Source organism: Daucus carota, chromosome 4 (assembly GCF_001625215.2).
Source record: "Daucus carota subsp. sativus chromosome 4, DH1 v3.0, whole genome shotgun sequence".
Classification (NCBI taxonomy): domain Eukaryota; kingdom Viridiplantae; phylum Streptophyta; class Magnoliopsida; order Apiales; family Apiaceae; genus Daucus; species Daucus carota.
Window position 1 is genome coordinate 31,236,349 of NC_030384.2, and position 24,720 is coordinate 31,261,068.

Consider the following 24,720-nt stretch of genomic DNA (forward strand, 5'->3'; position numbering starts at 1 on the left):
ACATATACATTAATCCAAACTCACCTATTATTTATTTACTAACCTTTTTCTTTATATCAACATATATTTGTGAAGCAAGATTAAACTAAAATATATTAAATTATTAAAAAATTGTAAGTCACTCCTGTGCCGCATATATTACTATAAGATAATATCTTAAGTAGAACTTTGTTATCTCCTTTCATCGGCAGACAAACAAAACGAGGGCGTTGGTTGAGTGTAATGAATTTAGAAGGAACCCCAGTAAGCAATGGATTCCACATGCCTGCTGAATGGGAGCCCCATTCCCAGACTTGGCTGGGTTGGCCTGTAAGATAATATGCCTGTATCTATATTTTCTTCTTACATAATTGCTGCTTTTTAAGATAAGGGTCTTTAATAATTGTTTCAGATTTTTTTATATATTGAAGGTTAGAATGATTACGCTTGTGTTATGCCCAAATTTGACATGGGCCTTGGCAAGCTCATATTCAGATATGAATCAGCAAGGTGGCCTCATCCACCTCTATGAGCAAGTACATTAGGCTTGTGATTATTCACGAAGTAGTAAGGGCTCATCATCCTGTTAGGCCCCCTCATAAGCCCCCACTACTTGAAAGATAAATGAGGACGGAAGACTTAAGAGCTCATCATTCTTTTGGGTCATCTCATTAATGAGCCTAAGAGCTCATCATTCTTTTGGGTCATCTCATTAATGAGCCCCTACTACTTGAAAGATAAATGAATACCGAAGACTTAAGGGCTTATCATTTTTCTAGACCGCTTCATTGATGAGGCCCACATCTGTTGTTAACCAGTTTCTCCCGTCAACCGCTTGTATTTGATATGATGGGTATTTTTTTGTGTTTTATTGCAAGTTGCTAAAAGCCTGTTTATGATTATTTGGGTAATAGTCAATTTTTAAAGCGTTTGATTTTCTTCCATGTCAGTTTGCTAAATTGGACTTTACATACATAGATTTGTATTAGAACATGGATACTATATATATATAGGGTAGCGGTCCACAGCAACCGGTTGCTGTGGACCGCTTAACCAACAGCCGATTTCCTGGCCGTTGGATGCATATCCAGCGGCCAGGATCTTATTAAAACTTTAATGTGTCCAGCGCTTTTTTAGCGCTGGACAGGGATTCCCACGTCCAGCGCTTTTCCGCTGGATATGCATCCAACGGCCAGGAAATGGAGTGTTGGTTAACCAGTCCCTGGCAGCCGTATGCCAGGGACCTGGTCCCATATATATATATATAGTATAAACATGTTCTTGGTATGGAGTTTAAGGCATCAGTGTTACAAAGTTTTATTTAAATATCTAATCATTGTCATTGAGCATCTCAAATGCTTTAGCAAGTGAATAACATTGAAATTATTCAATTTACTTTTTCTGAATTGATCTGTCTTGATTACATTCTTTCTGCTTTCTGGTCTCTTGCTCAAAACTGTAGCAAGTTCATTATTTTTGTGGAAGTAAGATTACATAGTGTGATTATGGTATCTCAGAATATACTTGCTATATGCAGTCATACTAAAGAAATACTATAACATGTAGGAGCGTGGTGATAACTGGCGAGATAATGCCGTGCATGCTCAGATTGTATTTGCGAAGGTGGCAGCTGCAATTTCAAAATTTGAGCCAGTCACCGTCTGTGCTAGTGCTGCTCAGGTTCGTATTGTCTGGTTATTCAAATCATGATAATCTGTTGTATTAGCTATCTGTGGCACGATTTTGCTAGGTACATAATTTGGACATTTTTTACTTCTGGTCAGTGGGACAATGCACGCAGACAGTTACCACATAATGTCAGGGTCATCGAAATGAGCATGAATGATTCTTGGTTTCGGGACACTGGGCCAACTGTGAGTTCTTTCATCTCTTTTCCATTATTATTATTATTATTATTTTTCTCTCCAGGTGTTCTAATCTGAAGAACTTTTAGATAAATGCTGAGATGGCTACTTTTCTTGTTTGTTTAGTTTGTTGTGAACAAGAGCAAATCAGGACCAGGTAGTACAAAAGATAAAGTTGCTGGCATCGATTGGAACTTTAACAGCTGGGGTGGTAAGATTGTTTCTTGTGCATTTATATTCACTAATGTGATGTCGCATGCTTTCATGTTACCATTTTACCAGGTCACCTGATCTTACAGGTGCTGAGGATGGTTGCTACACTGATTGGAGTCTCGACCTTCTTGTTGCTAAAAAGGTGTGAAACTGACAAATTGCTGGGTCCTCATTCTCAATGTTTTTGTCTAGTAACTATGTACTAATATAAGGCCTCACCTACCTTACGTTTCAATTTTTTACTAGATACTCTCTGTTGAAAGGCTTCCTAGGTTTCCTCAATCTATTATTCTTGAAGGCGGTAGCATCCATGTTGATGGAGAAGGTTAGTGCTGTTACTTATGGATGATATAAGTCTTCCATTGCATATGAATGTGTGTATCACTAAATTTGCATATATCATTTTCATTTTCTGTAGTGGGAAATTTCTTTTTATAATTGTTTTGATTTTTTCAAGGATCGCTTAATCGACTTGCAATATATTATAAAGACAATACTCTATTATTCTCAATTGTTTTCTGCAATATGCTGAATAATAGATTAAACTGAAAAATGTCTTGTATGCTATGGATTGCTTCTGATTCCATGCCAGTTTATGAAATGAGCAAACTGGAACCCTAAAGTACGTTGATCAGAAACATTGGTGACATATCACTGTTTGTATTAACTAATTGAATTTTAGGATAGTGTTTAGTGATTTTGCACACTTGGGAGTTCGGTTATCATTTTTGTATCTTGTAGACAATGGGATCATCAAATTTGGAACTGAGGAAGTATCAGGGAACACTACTTTAACAACTAACTTTATGTCGCTTCTAACATTAAAGTAAATATCTAGCTTCTAGAGACGATATCTGTACTTCTCAGTTCTTGCTACTTATCTTTCTCCAGTTAATAAAGTATTTTTATCCACAATCATCTCGCCAGTTGTCATCCTATTAATATTATGGCTGCTACTAGTATTAAACATCAAAGACCTGTCCCACTTTAGTATAATCGATGCTTACAATAGCTTCTCACACATTTGTCTGTACGACCGCTTCAGAACATTCAATTTTAATAAGACTGTAGATATTTGTTACCAGTTAATTTTGAAAAAACTACTCTTTCTACATCCACTTTCTTTGTAGAATACCTTATTCAGTTAACATCAACTCTGGAAGCTGCACTCTATTTATAAAAACATAACTACTAATTGTTATCAGTACATTGCTTTAGTACATACATGCATAAGGCCTAACGGTACTATCTAAGAGATGTCTACCATCAATATAACTGCAATATTTGAAATATATAACTTGTTTGCTTTGCTTACTTCAGGAACTTGTCTTACTACTGAAGAGTGCCTCTTGAATAAAAACAGGAATCCACACCTTACTAAAGTACAGATTGAGGATGAACTTAAAGCATATTTGGGTGTCAAGAAGATTATATGGTTGCCTCGTGGATTATTTGGTACCTACTTACCTCCATAGAATGTTTTCTCATGTCATTCACCTTAAGTAATATGTTTTCTTGATAAAGGAAATGTAAGTTTTTTTACTTTTTATCCGAGTATTCTTGTCATGGGTATCTGATTGATCTATTTATCCCTACCTCTGTATCATCAGTTTAAATTTGAAGAAACTATAAATCTTAAATTTATTATTTTATGCTTATAGTAATTACTAAAATCTGTGCATGGTTTTACAGGTGATGATGATACTAATGGTCATGTGGACAATATGTGCTGCTTTGTTAAACCTGGTGTGGTTTTGTTATCATGGACTGATGACAAATTAGATCCGCATTATGAGAGAGGTGCCGAAGCCTTGTCTGTTCTTTCCAACTCTACAGATGCTAATGGTAGACAATTTCATATCATTAAACTCCACATTCCTGGACCACTTTACATGACTCAGGAGGAAGCTGACGGAGTTATTCAGGTGCAGTATTATCTGGACTAAGTTAGGCTCCATCTGTTGATTATCAATGGCTTTTACTCATTTCAATTTTCCCTTTTAGAAAAGTGTGTTGAATTTAATAGGAGTCGTCTATATTTCCTGCTGCTTTTAACCAAAACAGCTGCTTAGTGCTTTACATTACCAGCTTATGTCGCTTCTCAATTTGTGCATGAGCTGGAAGTGAGACTATAGTAGCAAACCATAGCATTTATTGATATCTTCTAGAGAACTTCATAATTAGTGTCATTTATAATACACTATACTAACTCGATACTTTATAACGTGTAATGTAAACTAGAGATAGACACTTATTTGTTATTTCTTTCTATTTTGTGGAAAGGAATCTTATTGAGACAGGATAAAGTGTTTATACAAACATGCTACAATAACTAATCTTTTTTGTGGTCTCTTTTAAATCGTACCTGTAATATCATCTTACCATCCCCCCGCAACTACCCGCTTCATTGTAGAAAAGGTAAATTTGCAAGATTGTAATTTTAAAATTAAATATTCATGCATATAACTCTCTTTGTTAATCCTTCAAATCTATTAGTCCTTCCGCATGTTGATCCTCTGAGATTGTACAATAAAGATTCATTTGTGATTTATCTGTGCTCATCTTTTGAGTATTCAAGTTTGCTCATTTCTTTGAAACAGGATGGGGATGCTAAACCTAGACTGGCAGGTACAAGGCTTGCTGCTACCTATGTAAACTTCTACATTGCCAATGGAGCTATCATTGCACCACAGTTTGGGGATAAAAAGTGGGATGATGAAGCCGTCCGTGTCTTGTCTCGGGCATTTCCAGATAACGAAGTAAGCAGTTATTCAGTTTGTTTCTTGTTTATATAATAATGTTTCAATAATAAATTAAATTCATGGAGGCCGGCACAATGCTGAAATTTAAATGTTCTAAATAATCTCTCATTGCATTTGCATTTCAAATTACCTTGAAAATTGATATCATTCTTCTCTTTTTTTTAATAAAGGAAAATTCACAACAAGAACCTTAGTTTTTTTTTTTTTTTTTAAATCTTGAAGGCATTTGCTTTTCGAGATATAATTGATTCCACTTCCACCGAAGATTCTTTTTTTTTTGCTTTCTAATATGAGATTGTCAGAGTGGGGCAGTCTCTTGTGGTAATTGTGTCTTATCATCCCATATGACTATTGTATGAGTGTGGAATTCTCATGTCGAATCATCCTCTATGCAATCCTCACCAACCACAATAACCTTATGGGAGTGATATAGGTGGATGTCCTTGCAGCCTTAAGCCTGTTTACTTCTAGATACTTGAACCAAACGAAGAACCGAAATAGATTTTTCATTAGCTGAAGTATGTTACTAGCTGAGTTTGCTAAAATATATAAAGAAAGACCAAAGAGGACTCGGACAAATAATGGCTGGACACTGCCAAAGGTTGGCTAAACTTGGGCACAAGGCTTTCACATGAAAGAAGGTGCACTGTTCACAATGTGCAATTCATAGTTAACAATATAATTATCTATAGTTGTCCTAATAGTACCCTGCAATGATTAGCTCTCAATAATTTGTATGTATTTTATTAACTAGGAGATGGCAGGTTCATAATTTCTACTGCATTAATGAGTTCTTTAAAACTGGTAGTGAAAGATACAAGGGCTGACAAGTTGCTGCGTATTTGGATAACTTAATATGTGCATGCTTGCATGCTCAAATGAACATGATTGTTTATTTGATCGTCATCTTTAGTTGTTCCCATTACTAAAAAATTTGTTTTCTGTTTTCTGAGAAGGTTGTAAGAATTGAAGGTGCGAGGGAGATTGTTCTGGGTGGCGGAAATATTCACTGTATCACACAACAGCAACCTGCTTGTCCATGATCATTACCAAGTCGATTGACATGTGGCTGACCATGCATCTGTGTCGACAGAGCAGCTTCTCAATGTATTCAGTTGCAGAAATGTTAGTAGACATAGAACGCCATTTTATTTACGGCTTTTCTTCTGTAACAATCATTACCACAATTGTCATGGTTTTAATTGATTTTGCAAACGTTTACCGGACTCATCAGCCGGGATCCTTGACATATTTTCTATGTAGTATTAAAGAAGTTTCTAGTTTCTAAATATTCTGCATTCCGCTGCAACTCAGCGAGGTAAGCATGATGTTCAATGATTTGGAAGGGATTGACCATTATCATTTTATTTTTTTTCTAAATTTTTTGTTTCGTGCAGTGCATTGTGCAGTCTATACCTGCATGTTGTCTATGTTCTCTTAAAGAAATGTCAAGTTGTGCGTCTGGAAATATTTCCCATGAGACTCACATCTCAGATGCAACACATTTGTTTTTAGTTCTGATACTCCTGAGCCACTCACCCAACCTAATATTTATAAATTTTTCACGCGTGTTAATTTGTAGTTATATTTATTATAAGAAAATCGAGTAACATCATTTTCTAATTTAAAATATATAGATTAATTGTTTATATAATTTGTTAGTACTATTGTAAATCGCGGTTCAACATCATCCAACAATAATTATATATGTGTTGATTAGATATCTAGAACTAGTATAACATGTGTGATGTGTGACACTTCTCCAACTCTCTGTGACTGGAGCTCAAAAGTCAAATTAGTTTGTTCCTTGATCTTTGCAGATTAATTAAGATAAAAAAAATCAGGTTTAGAAGAGCCGAACCTCCTCATTTGTCTTTATCCTTTTTCAAGTTAGTTGAGTAAATTTCGCTGGCTTTTTTCGTGTGAAAAATCTGTCTTTGTCCTTTTTCAATCTCGTCGAGGAAATTTTACTGTTTTTCTTGTGTGAAAAGTCTCAACCCCTTGCTTCTTTCATTTTCATTGATTCTTTTTCAACAAAACTCTATTTTGAGCGTTCATATGTCTCTATTTTTGGAGTGGTTTTTTGTCTCTCCTTTTGAAGTGTTTCACTATATTATTGTTCAATTATATTTGTATTTATTTAATGTTGAATCTATTAAGAATGATTTTTGTTGATATTTTTTAATCTAAGGAATCCCGTGTCAAATTTGACCCGATAATATAATTATGGTAAGAGGTCATTTTTTCACGAATAATATTGTTCATCTGTTAAGGGTTTACATTTTCCGCATATCTATAACTGGTGCGTGTAAATAGCTAGGATGTCATTCCTCCAATCCAATTAATGCGATTAGAATTTTTGAACACTAAATGATTTTTATGCCGTAAAGTCAATTGTGAACGCTGCTTTTTGGGATATTGATGCAATTTGGATCGTTTGAAATATCCTTGATTTTATTTTTAACTTTAAGAATTTTTATATTCAATGTGTTAAGCGAATAGGAAACAAAATAACTAATTATTTTTAGTATGTTATTTATTTTCTAACTTGGTTGTATGGGCAGTTGGGAGTTTGTCCAAGTTATATTTATGATTAATAAAAATACTTTTCTTTTCTAGAAAAATAAAATACTTGTTTCAAAAAATAAAATAATATATATATATTTTAAAGACTACCAACTCAATGTATTTTAATATTAAAATTTAACCCCCTCTTGAAGGGGGAAAAAACCTAAAATAACTAATATTCAAGTAATGTGTCCCAAATAATATATACCGGATAGTGCGCCCTTTTTCTTGAATGCGTGTCGATAAGATGCTAATCCATTTATCATCTTCTTCATCTTTTCAGTACGCGCTCAAGTCTTGCGCATATATAATCACACATTTTTTTAATGTGTATCTTACAAATGACTATGACTGAATATTGACCCCACACATATACTTGATATTTATGAATTATAATTTTTAACACCATCCAGTCATCCAGATGCGTATGCATGTACAAGAATTTTAAGTATTTTCAACACGTGCAAATACCTCAAGCCGAGTTGGTCCGTCTTTTTTATCCATGAGGTACACATCTTCACGAATTGTGAATTTTTTTAGGACATACGCATATCTTAAATGCGTATCCAGTTAATTTGCATACCCAACACGCATTACTAGAGTGCGTAGTCACAATATATACGCATATTTAATATGCGTGTTATTCGTTAAAAATATATAAACTTGACCACGCATGTCTGGCATGCGTATTTGATTAGTTATTCTGGGTAGCCTCTTCCGCTTATAGACATTTTGGACATTCTTCTCTAAAATATGAATATTTTTGTTCTTCACCCTCTTAAAGGTACACATTAATTATATTGTCAATTACTTTTCGGGTCATATCGAATATGTGAATGTTTACCACATAAAATATATGAGTAATGTTATTAATGTATTCTAATATCAAAATTTAACCCCCTCTTGAAGGTACACATTAATTATTAATTACATTGTCAATTATTTTTCGGGTCATATCGAACATGTGAATGTTTATCACATAAAATATATGAGTAATGTTATTAATATTACATAACTTATACTTTTTTCCAAATTCTTTTCCAAAAGTGTGACAAATAAATAATTTGTTTTTTCTTTGTACGGAAAATTAATTAATTTTAAAGGAATGATTTATGTATTTACAAATGATACCATTATCACTAATGTAAATGAAACTAATCAATAAATATCAATTAAGATGCCTGAAGTCAAGTTGAGAAAGTTTTTTTCGTTCTTACAACTTCGGCTTCTTTTCTTATAAAATTATATTTCTTTAAATCATATGCACTTTAATTAAGCAATATCTTTTTTTTCTGAAAATAATTAAGCAATATGTGACATCCCTCAAATCTGGGGGTCTGGATTTGGTGCCACAATCATAAAAATCTTTTAAAACCTTTATTTGTGGAAAATATAAAACAGATATTTAAAATATCTGGACATTTTAAAAAAGATTTAAATCAAAATCACTCTGACCCCAAAAATAGGATCGCCAGTAGGTTATAGCACTGAAATCAGGAAATCAAAACTTAAAATCTTATTACAACTTAAACTACATTATCAATTAAACCTCGATAAGAAGAGTAACTGATAACCAAATAAATAAATCTATTATACAACTGGATTGAAATAAAACATTTCTAACCAGAACTATTCTCGTACACATCTCCCTGGCAACCTTGCCTAGCATCAATCCTACGCGCAACTCAAAGAACTCATCTTAATCCCTAACTGAAAGGGTTAGAAATAATAGCAAGGGTGGGCGAAAATTCTCAACAAGATAAATCTTAAAAGCATAATCAGATAAATCCATAATATGTAGAGAATTTCAAATCCAATTGGTTATGGATTTCTATTTAAAACATTGATAATGCCATTCCAAATTGGAGAGAGTTTCCATCATGAGAAAACATTTAGAATCTCATAAACAATATCAATTTTGTAAGAACTTCATAATTTAATTATTTATAAGTTCAAAATAAATAACTTTTGATAATCCGCTCTTCGTAAAACATTGTTCCGGAAATTCTCAAAATATTCAGTATCCTCCATCATCGGCTAAATTTACAGTATTTAGCCTGATGAACCAGCATGACAATGGTGGGTTGAATAAATAAGAAGATCTCAATTCATTCTTGGTTCTAACTAACATTGAGCAACAAATGCTTCACCGAGAATATGAGTTCGAATTAATCTTTAAAACTTTTCTGAAACTTAATGCTAATAATGAATAGCATTAATCTATAAACCATTTCACAACATTTTCAGGGTGTAATTGGAATATTAACGATATACTATAGCCGATGATCAGTCGCGACATAGTACTGGATCATGCACGAAGCATGTCACCAAATCTAAGGAATTCCAGGCACACATTGGCATATTTCGCTGGACCGGCGTCTCGGCCTCTTACGCATACGTTCCAATCACAAAATAAGTAAGGTATCGAAATGATCGCGCGACAACCTTGTTTTATATCAAAAACATAATAATAACCATAATATTAACGGTTCAGCATTTCCTATACATTTAAGTAAAAGTTCTTTTCAGAGGAAACAGTTATATGAACCACAGTTGATAAAAAAATATTGTAGACAGGATGTGAGTGGACACATTTTAAAATGATGTTGTAATTAACAAGAATTTGCAAGCTCGATACTTTTCAAGGCAATTCATAAAATATAAGTCAAAGAAAATGGGGTAGTTGAAAATCTCAGAACAAATATTTTAAGAGCTTTCTAGGCTCATCTTTTTAAATAAGGAAGGAGAAAGGATTTTAATAAAATATTAATAGATTAGGCATATATTATGTGCAGTAGTACAAGTATGTTTCGAAAAAAAAATGAAAGAAGATATTTTAAATCACGGGATAAAAATACGAATGCTTGCGGGAATTACAAGTCATGTATGGGTAAAAAAAAAACCTTGCATTATTAAGAGAGGGAGTTGAAATACTTGCTAAAACACAAGTCATTGATAGGGATACTTGCATCTGATAGAAACACAAGTGACAGCACGGTCCCTCTACTCGAGATTCCTGTACTGACCTCAACTCTGCTAATCTCTACAATGAATATATTCTTTGGACTATCTTACAGTATTACTTTCGCCTTATCAAACTATTTCCGACTTGAATTGCAGCACTAATCGCTGGCTTCTGAAAGTCGTTGATGCACGCGTCTCGAAAGACTATATATAACAACAATATAATATTTCTGTCGAAGAACAATCCAGAGCATCGTCTAAATCGCAGAATTGAAATTCTATTACCACCCTTCGCAAAATAAATATATAATATACATAAATAAACTTAAAATTATTAAATTTGAAAAAAAATAACGGAGAACCAAATCATAGATAAAGTTTTGTTTCTCGGGTGCATCGTGCAAAAAAAAAAAAAAGAACTAGAGTTTTGCTATATTTGATATTTTTTTAAATTATATCAAAGAAAAATAATCATAAAATTTAAAACAAATAGTATATAAATTTATTTATATCTATAAATATAATCTAAGATACTAGAATTCGCAACTTTTCATTTGGTTGTGGTAGCATAGAAAAAAATTGCAGAGAACTCGATAAAATACTAGTTTTACTCTTGTATCGAGATGCGTGTATTGGATTGGATTTTAAAGAATTTTTTTTCATTTCTGAAATCCGAGGATATTTGATTGGAGTTGTTTAAAATTCATTAAATCATGAGGTATTTAATTGTGATTTTAAATTATACTACAAAATCTTGTGGTATTAAATTATGTTTTAAAATTCGATGGTATTCAGTTGGGATTGTTTAAAATCCATTAAAATCTGATGGTATTCAAATGCTGATGAATTTTTTTGAATTTCATAAAATGATGGATTTTGTGGAATTTTTCAGTGTATTTTAAGTTTTTTGAAATCTCATCAAGATCCATGAGAATTTGAAGTATTGTACTTGAATCCTATCAACTCTGTGAAGTTTTGTCAAGAATCCACACAAAATCAAAATCACTTACAATTCATTAAAATCCAATCACTAAATACAATGCATTAACATCCCAATGAATACACCCCGTATGGTCTCTTTCATATGGTCATTGCGGCATTTTATTGAGGTGCCTGGTTGCCGGCGGGTTTCGGCGAGTTTCAAGTAAATTAGTAAACAACCCAATTAGGTCAGTTTTATAAAAATTTGAATCCATTATGAATTTTATTGAAGTAGAGTTGGTCAGTTCGACTAGATCGGTGAACTGTATAAAAGAATTTAGTGTAACATATATTTGTATTTGTTGATCAGAAATTTCAATACAATATCATATAATATTTTATATAAAAAATTATAATGACATTAAAAATAAAATTATAAATATGCGACTTTGAATATTTTTTTTAAAATCAATACAAACAATTAGAAACATATGTTACTTTTTAATTATAACTTACTCTACTCAAAAACAAACACGAACTTTACTCTTTTTAACTTTAACGTGGTCTATTTTAATACAACACGAATCATTAGGTAATCATTTCTAACTCTAGCATGTTACACAAATATATACCAAATATGAAAATTTTGATTTGAAATTCATTGAATAATAAATTATCACATATTTATATTAGAAAAATATTTATAAATAGATAATAAATTATAAATGCTAAATTTTCATGAGAAAACATAATCAATTGGTTAATATAATTTAATTAAAATTCAATTCATTAATATTAAAATACTAATAAAATGATGTTAAAATACTTATTCTCTCCGTCCCTCTCATTTCTTTAAAAAAAATTTGCTGCTCGACAAGTATTATAAGACTTTTGCACAGCATAATTTCTTAACTTATTTTTGAGATTTTTTTTTTGCTTATAAAAATTCAAACAACAACTTTTTAGTAAAAAAATAAAAAGTAAAATTAGGAACTATATTTTTTAGGCCAAAGATTTGGAGACATGTAGTCGGGATATGAAATTGTTACAGGACTCGCCCCAAAATAAAGTCGTTTCATGAGAGCGGCGGAAAGGAAAATTTTGGGGGGAAAAGTAGATAACTCACGACTCAACTCAAGTACAAAACTGATGTTTTGCCAGTAGTATAATAAAGTGGGGTTTTCATTTTTGACTTGAAAGTTGATCTGCCAGAGAAACAACACGAGGGCGTTGATTGAGTGTAATGGATTTAGAAGGAAGCCCAGTAAGCAATGGATTCCACATGCCTGCTGAATGGGAGCCCCATTCCCAGACTTGGCTGGGTTGGCCTGTAAGATAATATACCTGTATATATATTTTCTTCTTACATAATTGCTGCTTTTTAAGATAAGGGTCTTTGATAATTGTTTCAGATTTTTTTTATGTATTGAAGGGTATGGTGATTACGCTTGTATTTGATATGATGGGTATTTTTTTTATGTTTTATTGCAAGTTGCTAAAAGCCTGTTTATGATTATTTGGGCAATGGTCAATTTCTAAAGCGTTTGATTTTCTTCCATGTCAGTTTTGCTAAATTGGACTTTACATACATAGATTTGTACTAGAACATGGATACTATATATAGTATAAACATGTTCTTGGTATGGAGTTTAAGGCACCAGTGTTACAAAGTTTTATTTGAATATCTAATGAGTAATGATTGTCATTGAGCATCTCAAATGCTTTAGCAAGTGAATAACATTGAAATTATTCGATTTACTTTTTCCGAATTGATCTGGCTTGATTACGTTCTTTCTGCTTTCTGGTCTCTTGCTCAAACTGTAGCAAGTTCATTATTTTTGTGGAAGTAAGATTACATAGTGTGATTATGGTATCTCAGAATATACTTGCTATATGCAGTCATACTAAAGAAATACTATAACATGTAGGAGCGTGGTGATAACTGGCGAGATAATGCCGTGCATGCTCAGATTGTATTTGCGAAGGTGGCAGCTGCAATTTCAAAATTTGAGCCAGTCACAGTCTGTGCTAGTGCTGCTCAGGTTCGTATTGTCTGGTTATCCTGATCATGATAATCTGTTGTATAGCTATCTGTGGCACGATTTTGCTAAGCACATAATTTGGACATTTTTTACTTCTGGTCAGTGGGACAATGCACGCAGACAGTTACCACATAATGTCAGGGTCATCGAAATGAGCATGAATGATTCTTGGTTTCGGGACTCTGGGCCAACTGTGAGTTCTTTCATCTCTTTTCCATTATTTTTTATTTTTTTCTTTCCAGGTGTTCTAATCTGAAGAACTTTTTGATAAATGCTGAGATGGCTACTTCTCTTGTTTGTTTAGTTTGTTGTGAACAAGAGCAAATTAGGACCAGGTAGTACAAAAGATAAAGTTGCTGGCATCGATTGGAACTTTAACAGCTGGGGTGGTAAGATTGTTTCTTGTGCGTTTATATTCACTAATGTGATGTCGCATGCTTTCATGTTACCATTTTACCAGGTCACCTGATCTTACAGGTGCTGAGGATGGTTGCTACACTGATTGGAGTCTCGACCTTCTTGTTGCTAAAAAGGTGTGAAACTGACAAATTGCTGGGTCCTCATCCTCAATGTTTTTGTCTAGTAACTATGTACTAATATAAGGCCTCACCTACCTTACGTTTCAATTTTTACTAGATAATTTCTGTTGAAAGGCTTCCTAGGTTTCCTCAATCTATTATTCTTGAAGGCGGTAGCATCCATGTTGATGGAGAAGGTTAGTGCTGTTACTTATTTGATGATATACGTTATAGGAAACTTTAGTCTTCCATTGCATATGAATGTGTGTATCACTAAATTTGCATATATCAATTTTATTTTCTGTAGTGGGAATTTCTTTTTATATTGTTTTTAAATTTTTTCAAGGATCGCTTAATCGACTTGCAATATATTATAAAGACAATACTGTATTATTCTCAATTGTTTTCTGCAATATGCTGAATAATAGATTAAACTAAAAAACTGTCTTGTATGCTATGGATTGCTTCTGATTCCATGCCAGTTTATGAAATGAGCAAACTGGAACCCTAAAGTACGTCGATCATAAACATTGGTGACATATTACTGTTTGTATTAACTAATTGAATTTTAGAATAGTGTTTAGTGATTTTGCACACTCGGGAGTTCGGTTATCATTTTTGTATCTTGTAGACAATGGGATCATCAAATTTGGAACTGAGGAAGTATCAGGGAACACTACTTTATGTACTCAACAACTAACTTTATGGCGTTTCTGAACATTAAAGTAAATATCTAGCTTCTAGAGAGGATATCTGTACTTCTCAGTTCTCGCTACTTATCTTTCTCCTGTTAATAAAGTATTTTTATCCACAATCATCTCGCCAGTTGTCATCCTATTAATATTATGGCTGCTACTAGTATTAAACATCAAAGACCTGTCCCACTTTAGTATAGACTATAGCATAATCGATGCTTACAATAGCTTCTCACACATTTGTCTGTATGGTAGAATGTACAGCCGCTTCAGAACATTCAATTTTAATAAGACTGTAGATATTTGTTAGCAGTTAATATTGAAAAGAACTACTCTTTCTTCATCCACTTTCTTTGTAGAATACCTTATTCAGTTAACATCAACTCTGGAAGCCGCATTCCATTTATAAAAACATAACTAATAATTGTTATCAGTACAATGCTTTAGCACATACATGCATAAGGCCTAATGGTACTATCTAAGAGATGTCTTTCGTCAATATAACTGCAATATTTGAAATATATAACTTGTTTGCTTTGCTTACTTCAGGAACTTGTCTTACTACTGAAGAGTGCCTCTTGAATAAAAACAGGAACCCACACCTTACTAAAGTACAGATTGAGGATGAACTCAAAGCATATTTGGGTGTCAAGAAGATTATATGGTTGCCTCGTGGATTATTTGGTACCTACTTACCTCCATAGAATGTTTTTTCATGTCATTCACCTTGAGTAATATGTTTTCTTGATAAAGGAAATGTAAGTTTTTTTACTTTTAATCCGAGTATTCTTGTCATGGTTATCTGATTGATCTTTTTATCCCTACCTCTGTATCATCAGTTTAAATTTGAAGAAACTATAAATCTTAAATTTGTTATTTTTATGCTTATAGTAATTATTTAAAATCTGTGCATGGTTTTACAGGTGATGATGATACTAATGGTCATGTGGACAATATGTGCTGCTTTGTTAAACCTGGTGTGGTTTTGTTATCATGGACTGATGACAAATCAGATCCGCATTATGAGAGAGGTGCCGAAGCCTTGTCTGTTCTTTCCAACTCTACAGATGCTAATGGTAGACAATTTCATATCATTAAACTCCACATTCCTGGACCACTTTACATGACTCAGGAGGAAGCTGACGGAGTTATTCAGGTGCAGTATTATCTGGACTAAGTTAGGCTCCATCTGTTGATTATCAGGGGCTTTTACTCATTTCAACTTTCCCTTCTAGAAAAGTGTGTTGAATTTAATAGGAGTAGTCTATATTTCCTGCTGCTTATAACCAAAACAGCTACTTAGTGCTTTACATTACCGGCTTATGTCGCTTAGTCAATTTGTGCATGAGCTGGAAGTGAGGCTATAGTAGCAAACCATAGCATTTATTGATATCTTCTAGAGAACTTCATTATTAGTGTCATTTATAATACACTATACTAACTTAATACTTTATAACGTGTAATGTAAACTAGAGATAGACACTTATTGGTTATTTCTTTCTATTTTGTAGAAAGGAATCTTATTGAGACAGGATAAAGTGTTTCTACAAACATGCTACAATAATTAATCTTTTTTGTGGTCTCTTTTAAATCGTACCTGTAATATCATCTACCATCCCCCCACAACTACCCGCTTCATTGTAGAAAAGGTAAATGTGCAACATTGTAATTTTAAAATTGAATATTCATGCGTATTAATCTCTTTGTTAATCCTTCAAATCTATTAGTCCTTCCGCATGTTGATCCTCTGAGATTGTACAATAAAGATTCATTTGTGATTTATCTGTGCTCATCTTTTAAGTAGTCAAGTTTGCTCGTTTCTTTGAAACAGGATGGGAATGGTAAACCTAGACTGGCAGGTACGAGGCTTGCTGCTTCCTATGTAAACTTCTACATTGCCAATGGAGCTATCATTGCACCACAGTTTGGGGATAAAAAGTGGGATGATGAAGCCGTCCGTGTCTTGTCTCGGGCATTTCCAGATAACGAAGTAAGCAGTTATGCAGTTTGTTTCTTGTTTATATAACTATTTCAATAGTAGATTAAATTCATGGAGGCCGACACAATGCTTAAATATAAATGTTCTAAATAATCTCTCATTGCATTTGCATTTCAAATTACCTTGAAAAATTGATATCATTCTTCTCTTTTTTTTTAATAAAGGTAAATTCACAACACGAACCCTAACTTCTTCTTTCTTTTTTTTTCTTTTTTTTTTAATCTTGAAGGCATTTGCTTTTCGAGATATAATTGGTTCCACTTCCACCTAAGATTCTTTCTTTCTTTCTTTCTAATATGAGATTGTCAGAGTGGGGAAGTCTCTTGTGGTAATTGTGTCTTATTCCATATGACTATTGTATGAGTGTGGAATTCTCATGTCGAATCATCCTCTATGCAATCCTCACCAACCACAATAATCTTAGGGGAGTGATATAGGTGGATGTCCTTGCAGCCTTAAGCTTGTTTACTTCTAGATACTTGAACCAAAAGAAGAACCGAAATAGATTTTTCATTAGCTGAAGTATGTTACTAGCTGAGTTTGCTAAAATATATAAAGAAAGACCAAAGAGCGACTCAGACAAATAATGGCTGGACACTGCCAAAGGTTGGCTAAACTTGGGCACAAGGCTTTCACATGCCTCGTTGAAAGAAGGTGCATTGTTCACAATGTGCAATTTATAGTTAACAATATTATTATCTATAGTTGTACTAATAGTACCCTGCAATAATTAGCTCTCAATAAATTGTATGTATTTTATTAACTGGGAGATGGCAGGTCCATAATTTCTACTGCATTATTGAGTTCGTTAAAACTAGTAGTGAAAGATACAAGGGGTTCCAAGTTGCTGAGTATTGGATAACTTAATATGTGCACATTGTATATATTCTTGGTTTGCTTGCATGCTCCAATGAACATGACTGCTTGTTGGATCCGTATCTATAGTTGTTCCCATTACTAAAAAATTTGTTTTCTGTTTTCTGGGAAGGTTGTAAGAATTGAAGGTGCGAGGGAGATTGTTCTGGCCGGTGGAAATATTCACTGTATCACACAACAGCAACCTGCTTGTCCATGATCATTACCAAGTCAATTGACATGTGTGACCATGCATCTGTGTCGTAAGAGCAGCTTCTCAATGTATTCAGTTGCAGAAATGTTAGTAGACATAGAACGCCATTTTAATTACAGCTTTTCATCCGTAACAATCATTACCACAATTGTCATGGTTTTAATTGATTTTGCAAACGTTTATCAGACTCATCAGCCGGGATCCTTGACATATTTTCTATGTAGTTTTAAAAAAGTTTCTAATTTCTTAAAATTCAGCATTCCGCTGCAACTTAACTTATCATTTTATTCTATTTTTAAATTTTTCTGTTTCGTGCAGTGCATTGTGCAGTCTATACTTGCATGTTGTCTATGTTTTCTTAATGAAAAGTTAAGTTGTGCGTCTGGAAATATTTCCCATGAGACTCACTTCTCAGATGCAACACCTTTGTTTTCAGTTCTGATACTCCTGAGCCACTCATCCAACCTAATATGCATTTATAAATTTTTCATGCTTGTCTATTTGTAGTTATATGCATTATGAAAAATCGAATAACATCGTTTTTCAATTTAAAATATATAGATTAATTGTTTATATAATTTGTTAATACTATTGTAAATCGCGGTTCAACATCATCCAACAATAAATTTTATTTTATTTTTTGACAGATCGTCCAACAATAATTGTATCTGTGTTGATTAGATATCTAGAACTAGAGGTGAACACGGGTTGGGTTGGGCGGTTTCAAGGCAAAAAACGACCCAACCCAATATAATCGGTTTATGAAAAAATTAACCCAATCACTCAAATATATTTGTCTAACCCAACCCTATTATTTATAGGTCGGGTTGGGTCGGTTTGGGTCGGGTTAATTGGGTTTATTCTTCCGGTCAAAATTCAAACTCAAAATAGAAGTTTAAAATTATTAAACATTTGTCAAGGTATCATTAAACAGAATTGATTAGCAACGTTAAAGCAGAGATTATGATTTTCTCTATCTTAGTTTCCAGCGCCCTAAAACCTACTATTAGGACAAACTATCAGTACAGAAAAGTGTATATTTTTCCCTCTGTTCGGACGTGGTGTAGAATTAGGACTAGCAAACCATGGATCCATTTATTTATTAAATATAGAGAATTGATAAATAAGCTCCACATTTTACTATTTAAACTCCAATTCCATATTTTATACCACATTTGCCCATATTTTCTACACATGTTTCATCCATATTATAGGTGATTATGCTCTTTGGGTAGAAGAAAAAATTGAAATGAAGCTTAAATTGTAAAGTTTGGAGCTTATTTATCAATTTCCTAAATATCTATACTATACTATACTATACTATAATAAGCCAACATAGGGATAATTTGTAGTCCTACTTTTTCTTCTCTTTTTTTGGTTTCGTCTCGTTTTTTGGTTTCGTCTCGTCTCGATGCTACGCTGATGTTAAAAACAGTTTCCTATTAGTACTCTCTCTCCGAGCAGAGATTGACTTTGCAGACAATACTAACAGTCCGCTAATTAGCCCGCTGTAGATACAGAAAATATAACAAAAACCCATATACAAAAACTCTTTAAAACCTCAAAATTTTTGAAGAATTGAAGCGATGGGAGCTTATATACCCTATTATGGAACAGAGTTTGTGCTGGATGTGATTGCAAGTTTGGGTTTGGTTTTGTTTGCTGGGCTTGAGGTTCTTATCAAGTCTGGGCGGCCTCAAGATCGTAAGCATGCTGGTGAGTATCATCTGCTGTTGATTTCTTGAGAAATTTGTTGGGTTTTTGGTTTGGGTTTGTGTTGTTTCTTGATTTGGGTTTGTGTTGTTATGATCAAAAGATGAGAACATGGTGAAATTTTTGGAATATGCCTAAATTTAAGAGCTGGGTTGTTATGGCAAAAAAAAAAGAGCTTGGTTGTGTTCTTTTCAGCTTTATTGAGTACTTGTACTGTTATATTGTGTGTGAAGAAAGAATTGTGATAAGAATCTGTACTGTGGATGTTGGAGTTTATCAGTAGCATTGTAGACTTGTAGAGTTGTAGTCCAGTGTATATTTATGTTTTATTTGTAATGAGAAATTGAGGATCAGTATTTGCATTTATTCAATTGACATTTCGTATTGCATATGATGGTACGAGTTAAGGGATGAGAGTTGATGGAAATTGTGAAGTGTTTTTCTTGTGACAGCGAAAATATACCCGGTGGTAAAAAATCAGCACCTATTGCTTTGCACACTTTTGATTGGTAATTCTTTAGCAATTCATGTGCTACTTTTCATTCTATCTCTCAACAACACTACTTAATTCATCTCCCATGAAGGTATGTTCTGCAACATATATATGAATATGAGTTCTCTATGTTCTAAATAAGTAGCTTTCTTTGTTATCCATTGTTTATTTATCTTAAGTTAAGCAGTTTTTTTGTTGTATTGGATATTGTAATTTTTATAAGCTGGTGATTAATTTGTCAAACTACTTTGGTGTTATATCATTTTGATTCTCAAGGCATTTCATATATATATTTTTATAATTAATATTGGATATATCTCACACTTTGCGAACATCTGCGAGTGAATGATTTGTTCAGCTGCTTCTAAGGAAAGGTTCGGAGCAGATAATTGGCTGATACAATTCCCTTCTGTCCTCCAAAGATCATTACTGACCACGGTCTTCTGTTGTGGGACAGTGGTATGAATCCTGTCAACATCCATATAACTATTTAGTGACAGTTCAAGCCCGATATCATCCTTAAAATCTCCTCTCGGCATGCTCTTGCAGGAATTCAATTTAGACGAACTCGGCCTGTTCTCTGTTTGAAGGATATTGTGGCGATTCATCCGACTCAATACGCGTCTGAAAGGATTATTGGTCGATTGAAGCTTATTAAACAAGGAACTCCGTTGTTCATGGTATATATCTGTTGTTTTGTGTGTATGTGTAAGTGGTTAGCTAATTAATCTTCTTGTATTTTTGAGCTGGAGGTTGTGTATTTTTTTGTAGACATGGATTCCGTACAAAGGACAGAGCTCAAATGCGAGGGTTTCTGAAAATGGTAAGATTTCAGTTGAGGTATTTGCAGGATAATTTGTGAATTTTGTGTCCATGTATTGATAGTTAGCTTTGTTTATTGCAGACAAGAATCTTTATACTATAAGGGCAGTGCCTTTTACAGAGATTAGGTCGATTCGCAGGCACACTTCTACCCTTGGGTGGCAATACGTAATTGTTGTTCTGTCATCAGGTGTTGTTTTTACATTGATTCTGTACATGCAATCATATTAGTATATTAATAATTTTTATGCAAATACTCTCTGTTTGCTTCATTTTCTTATTTGTTATTTTCCTTTGGCAGGTTTAGCTTTTCCTCCTCTTTATTTTTATAATGGAGGAGTTCAAGATTTTCTTGCTACAATAAAAGAAACATGTTCATCTTGTCAGGTTTGTTATAATAACAGTTAATTGTTGAATTTTTATCTTTTATGCAATTAAAAATTTGTTGATGGTTTTATATGCTAAACCGGTAACAGAAGTACCTTATGGATACACTTAAAGATAAGATGACCCATACAATTGTGTTAATGTTTGATTGGTAAAATCTGAAATATGGAATGGGGCCTGTTTATTTGCTCTAGAAAGTCATTCTAGCTCTTCTAGGGAAGTCCACTGCTTGAATGCTGAAAGTCTTTATTTTGATAATGTACCAATGACACTTGAATGATATACATGAAGATTTATCGAAACTGTCATTGCTAGGACACTACAAAAAATATCTGTCGTATCTCTTGGTATACAATACCTAAATTTATTTATGAGTTAATTATCAATTAGGTCACTTGCGTCGTTAGACAATATTTAAGTGGGTAAGTAGCTTTCTTTGTTATCCATTGTTTATTTATTCTAAGTTCAGTAATTTAGTTGCTTATAAGGATTGATAATTTCATCTTTGTTGTGCTGATGTTCAAGTAATTCACTTATTATATTGGTAAGACTCTTAATTTATGTGAGTGTTTACTTTGCTTGATGCACGATTTTCGAGGCATTTGGTTAATGTCACTGTTTTGTGGGAATTTAGGTTTTTTGCTATGTTTTGTGAACTGTGTTGCAAGTATTCCAGCAGCTGGAAATTGATTATGTGATCGGAGAGAGTCACAAAGAGTTGTTGCCTAATTCTTCTGATCCTGCTGCTATTATTCGAATCTTTGGCGTCACAAGAGAAGGTATCAATTATCATACTGATATGCATCTTTCTAGCTTCTCACAAAAGAGACCCAATCAAATCCTCAGGTCAACTCCTCCACCCCATCTCTACTTACATGCTCTCTATATCTCTATTATATCTGCTACCTATCTATTGTTCAAATTAGTGCTTTTCTGGGGTTTGTCCAACTCCAATATATTGTATGTTTAATTTAATTATTGATAGTATCAAACTGATAATTGGGTTATTTTTATTATTAATGTTCAGATTCTTGGGTTATGTTTGTTTACAATGATTATAATCTTAGGACTATTATTGATTAATGATTACTGTATAGTTCTTTTTCAGGGAAGGTTAATCGAATTTTTCCCCAAGGTGGTATTATATCTGGGGAAATGAACTTCGAATTGGCTGACATTTGAAGAACAATTTTGCAGTGATTATCCTTTTTTTCTCAAACAGAATTTGTATATTAATCACATTTCCATTTCTGGCAGAGTAATTGAAAAACCTCCTCATCTCTATGACTGTGCTGCAGATTTGCTATGCATGAATTGGGTCTTTCCTCTCGGAAGCCTTACAAGAAATGTGCAAGCTCAAGTATTACTAAAGAATGAAGTTCGAGTCATCCTTGGACCCCAAACTACTCCTGAAACAAATTTTGTTGTTGAGCTTGGAGCAAAATCTCAAGTTCCTATTGTCTCCTTTTCGGCAACAAGCTCTTATCTATCACCTGTGCGGAGCCCTTACTTCATTCAGATGGCAGGGGCTGATTCTTCTCAATTGAAAGCTATTGCTTCCATATTTAAAGGATTTGGATGGAAGGAAGTTATCTTTGTCTACGAAGACACTGGCTACCAAGATGGATTGATTCAATATTTAAGTGATGCAATGAGGGAGGCCGACATTCAGATATCTATGTCAAGTGCTATTTCTATTTCTGCTAATGATTTACAGATAGAAGAAGAACTTCTCAAGTTGAAATCAGCTTCAAGTAGGGTGTTCTTGGTTCATATGGCTCCCCCCCTTGGATCACGATTTTTTCTTCAGGCAGACGCTGCAGGAATGATGAGTGAAGGATATGCATGGTTAACTACTGATGGTTCGAATACGTTTGCTTCTATGGATGCTACAGTTAGAGATGCAATGCAAGGTGTTCTGGGCATAAGGCCTTATGTACCCAAGTCAACAAAGCTTACAGCTTTTAAAATGAGGCGGGGAAGGGAATTGCAATGCACGAAGCCTAAAGCTGAGCTTAATATTTTTGGATTATGGGCATATGATGTAGTTTGGGCATTAGCTATGGAAGTAGAGAGGGTGACACCAGATCATAATGCAGACCATAAAGAAAATTTAGGCATTTCTGAATTAGGCCCAACATTTTTGAAAGAACTCTTGCGCACTAGGTTCAAGGGCTTAAGCGGAGAATTCAGTCTGGTAAATCGCCAGTTGCAGATATCAGATTTTGAAATACGAAATGTAATAGGGAATGGAGAGCGATCGATAGGCTATTGGACCCCAGACAGAGGATTGTCGAGAGATCCAGATTCATTGAACATATCTTCGACATATTCAACTTCTGTAAATGTTTTGAGAAGCATCATTTGGCCTGCAGATTCAACTTTCAAGCCGATGTATTGGGCAGTACCCACATCAGGGAAGAGATTGAAAGTGGGGGTTCCAGTGAAAGATGGTTTTACTGAATTTGTGAAACTTCAGCAGTTTCAAAATACTGCGGAGTATAATATCACCGGTTTTTGTGCAGATGTATTCCGATAATTATTATTAAATTTGCCATTCAAAATTGAGAATCCTCAATATATCCCTTATTAGAACCTGACTACAGGAAGTGCTGGGAGTTACGATGATCTTCTTACACAGCTTGAAGAAAAGGTAACTATTAGTACATTCTTTTAAAGATTGCGGATATATCATGATGTGGGTGTAATTACATGTTAAGAAGTTTCTTTTAGGCTTTTTTTTTACATAGGTTTCTAGCTCACTTGGCTTCATGATTTCTAACCAATTTTTTTACTATAAACAAATGTAGTAATATGATATTGTGGTAGCTGATGTTACAATATTGCCTAACCGTGCCCAAAGAGTGGACTTTAGTACACCGTACCTTAGAAGAGTAAAATATGATGGAGACGGTGATATTTGGATATTTTTGAAGCCGTTTACTTTAGATCTCTGGCTAACAGTTGCACTTTCTTGTCTTTTTATAGGTGTGGTGATTCTAATATTGGAGCACCGTGCAAATGACCCGGGAAAACTTGAAAAGGTGATTTGGTTTCCATTTGGCTCTCTTGTTTTTGCTGAAAGTAAGGTTTTTATACTCATTAGTTTCTATGAACTTTTCTGCTTTCTCAGTTTGTTTGTTACTTGCTAATGTCTAAATTGGTGTTTGACAGGGAATTTGGTTACTAGCAAATGGTCTCAATTTGTATTTGTGATCTGGTTGTTTACGGCATATATTGTGATGTAGAGTTACACAGCCAACTTATCTTCAAATATGGCTATTTCTTGGCTACAACATTCAACAGACAAGCTTTATTGTATTGGTTTCCAAGATGGTTCTTTCGTGAAGGAGATACTAATCAAGAGATTGGACTTCAACATATCGAGAATTAAGTCTTATGCAAGTGTGGAGCAATATCATGATGCTCTTTCCAAGGGATGCCAGAACGGAGGAGTTGATGCTATACTTGATGAGCTTCCCTCCATCAAGATCTTTCTTGATAAATATGGTAGAACCAATCCTATATTGCCATCTGTTTCATCATTTCATGTAAGGAAATTGTTAATGTTTCCTAACTGAGAATCAAGTCTTTTCACTTCCAACTAAGCCAATATCATTCTTAGACTTGTATTTTGAAATTAATTTTGTTAATGTGTAACTGTGTAAGTAACTAGTGTGCCAATGCCAAATAAATGTTGTTCTGGGTAA

General features: G+C 33.7%; 2 protein-coding genes across 18 annotated transcripts; both read left to right on the top strand.

The window, feature by feature from the left end:
* The first annotated feature begins 151 nt into the window (after positions 1 to 151).
* On the top strand, positions 152 to 6,108 carry LOC108217568 (agmatine deiminase). The gene is made up of 10 exons (XM_017390400.2): positions 152 to 309; positions 1,546 to 1,659; positions 1,764 to 1,853; positions 1,971 to 2,055; positions 2,144 to 2,199; positions 2,304 to 2,382; positions 3,378 to 3,512; positions 3,750 to 3,982; positions 4,658 to 4,816; positions 5,776 to 6,108. Exons 1-10 carry the CDS (start codon positions 223 to 225, stop codon positions 5,860 to 5,862), a joined length of 1,125 nt encoding a protein of 374 aa, XP_017245889.2. The 5' UTR covers positions 152 to 222; the 3' UTR covers positions 5,863 to 6,108.
* Positions 6,109 to 12,291: 6,183 nt separating this feature from the next.
* Positions 12,292 to 24,720, top strand: LOC108217570 (agmatine deiminase). 17 transcript variants are annotated; one of them, XM_064091663.1, is made up of 19 exons: positions 12,292 to 12,602; positions 13,201 to 13,314; positions 13,418 to 13,507; positions 13,619 to 13,703; positions 13,792 to 13,847; positions 13,951 to 14,029; positions 15,077 to 15,211; positions 15,451 to 15,683; positions 16,359 to 16,517; positions 17,515 to 19,311; positions 19,761 to 20,260; positions 20,351 to 20,481; positions 20,573 to 20,624; positions 20,706 to 20,813; positions 20,925 to 21,010; positions 21,645 to 22,206; positions 22,309 to 23,663; positions 23,999 to 24,094; positions 24,185 to 24,720. In XM_064091663.1, the coding sequence occupies exons 1-10, from the start codon at positions 12,516 to 12,518 to the stop codon at positions 17,599 to 17,601; spliced, it is 1,125 nt and encodes a 374-aa protein (XP_063947733.1). In that variant the 5' UTR covers positions 12,292 to 12,515; the 3' UTR covers positions 17,602 to 19,311; positions 19,761 to 20,260; positions 20,351 to 20,481; positions 20,573 to 20,624; positions 20,706 to 20,813; positions 20,925 to 21,010; positions 21,645 to 22,206; positions 22,309 to 23,663; positions 23,999 to 24,094; positions 24,185 to 24,720. The 17 variants fall into 17 exon arrangements, with proteins under 17 accessions (XP_063947733.1, XP_063947720.1, XP_063947722.1 ...); XM_064091650.1 differs by lacking the exons at positions 12,292 to 12,602; positions 13,201 to 13,314; positions 13,418 to 13,507; ... (4 more) ...; positions 15,451 to 15,683; positions 16,359 to 16,517 and having other exon boundaries at positions 18,913 to 19,311; positions 21,645 to 21,856; positions 22,119 to 22,206; XM_064091652.1 differs by lacking the exons at positions 12,292 to 12,602; positions 13,201 to 13,314; positions 13,418 to 13,507; ... (4 more) ...; positions 15,451 to 15,683; positions 16,359 to 16,517 and having other exon boundaries at positions 18,913 to 19,311; positions 21,645 to 21,789; positions 22,108 to 22,206.

Bases quoted from the DNA above. Each gene is read 5' to 3' on its own strand.
- LOC108217568 (XM_017390400.2), top strand. From the start codon at position 223: ATGAATTTAGAAGGAACCCCAGTAAGCAATGGATTCCACATGCCTGCT. The intron at 2,383-3,377 runs GTTAGTGCTGTT...TGCTTACTTCAG, and splicing joins CATCCATGTTGATGGAGAAG to GAACTTGTCTTACTACTGAA. The intron at 4,817-5,775 runs GTAAGCAGTTAT...TTTTCTGAGAAG, and splicing joins GGGCATTTCCAGATAACGAA to GTTGTAAGAATTGAAGGTGC.
- LOC108217570 (XM_064091647.1), top strand. From the start codon at position 22,320: ATGAATTGGGTCTTTCCTCTCGGAAGCCTTACAAGAAATGTGCAAGCT.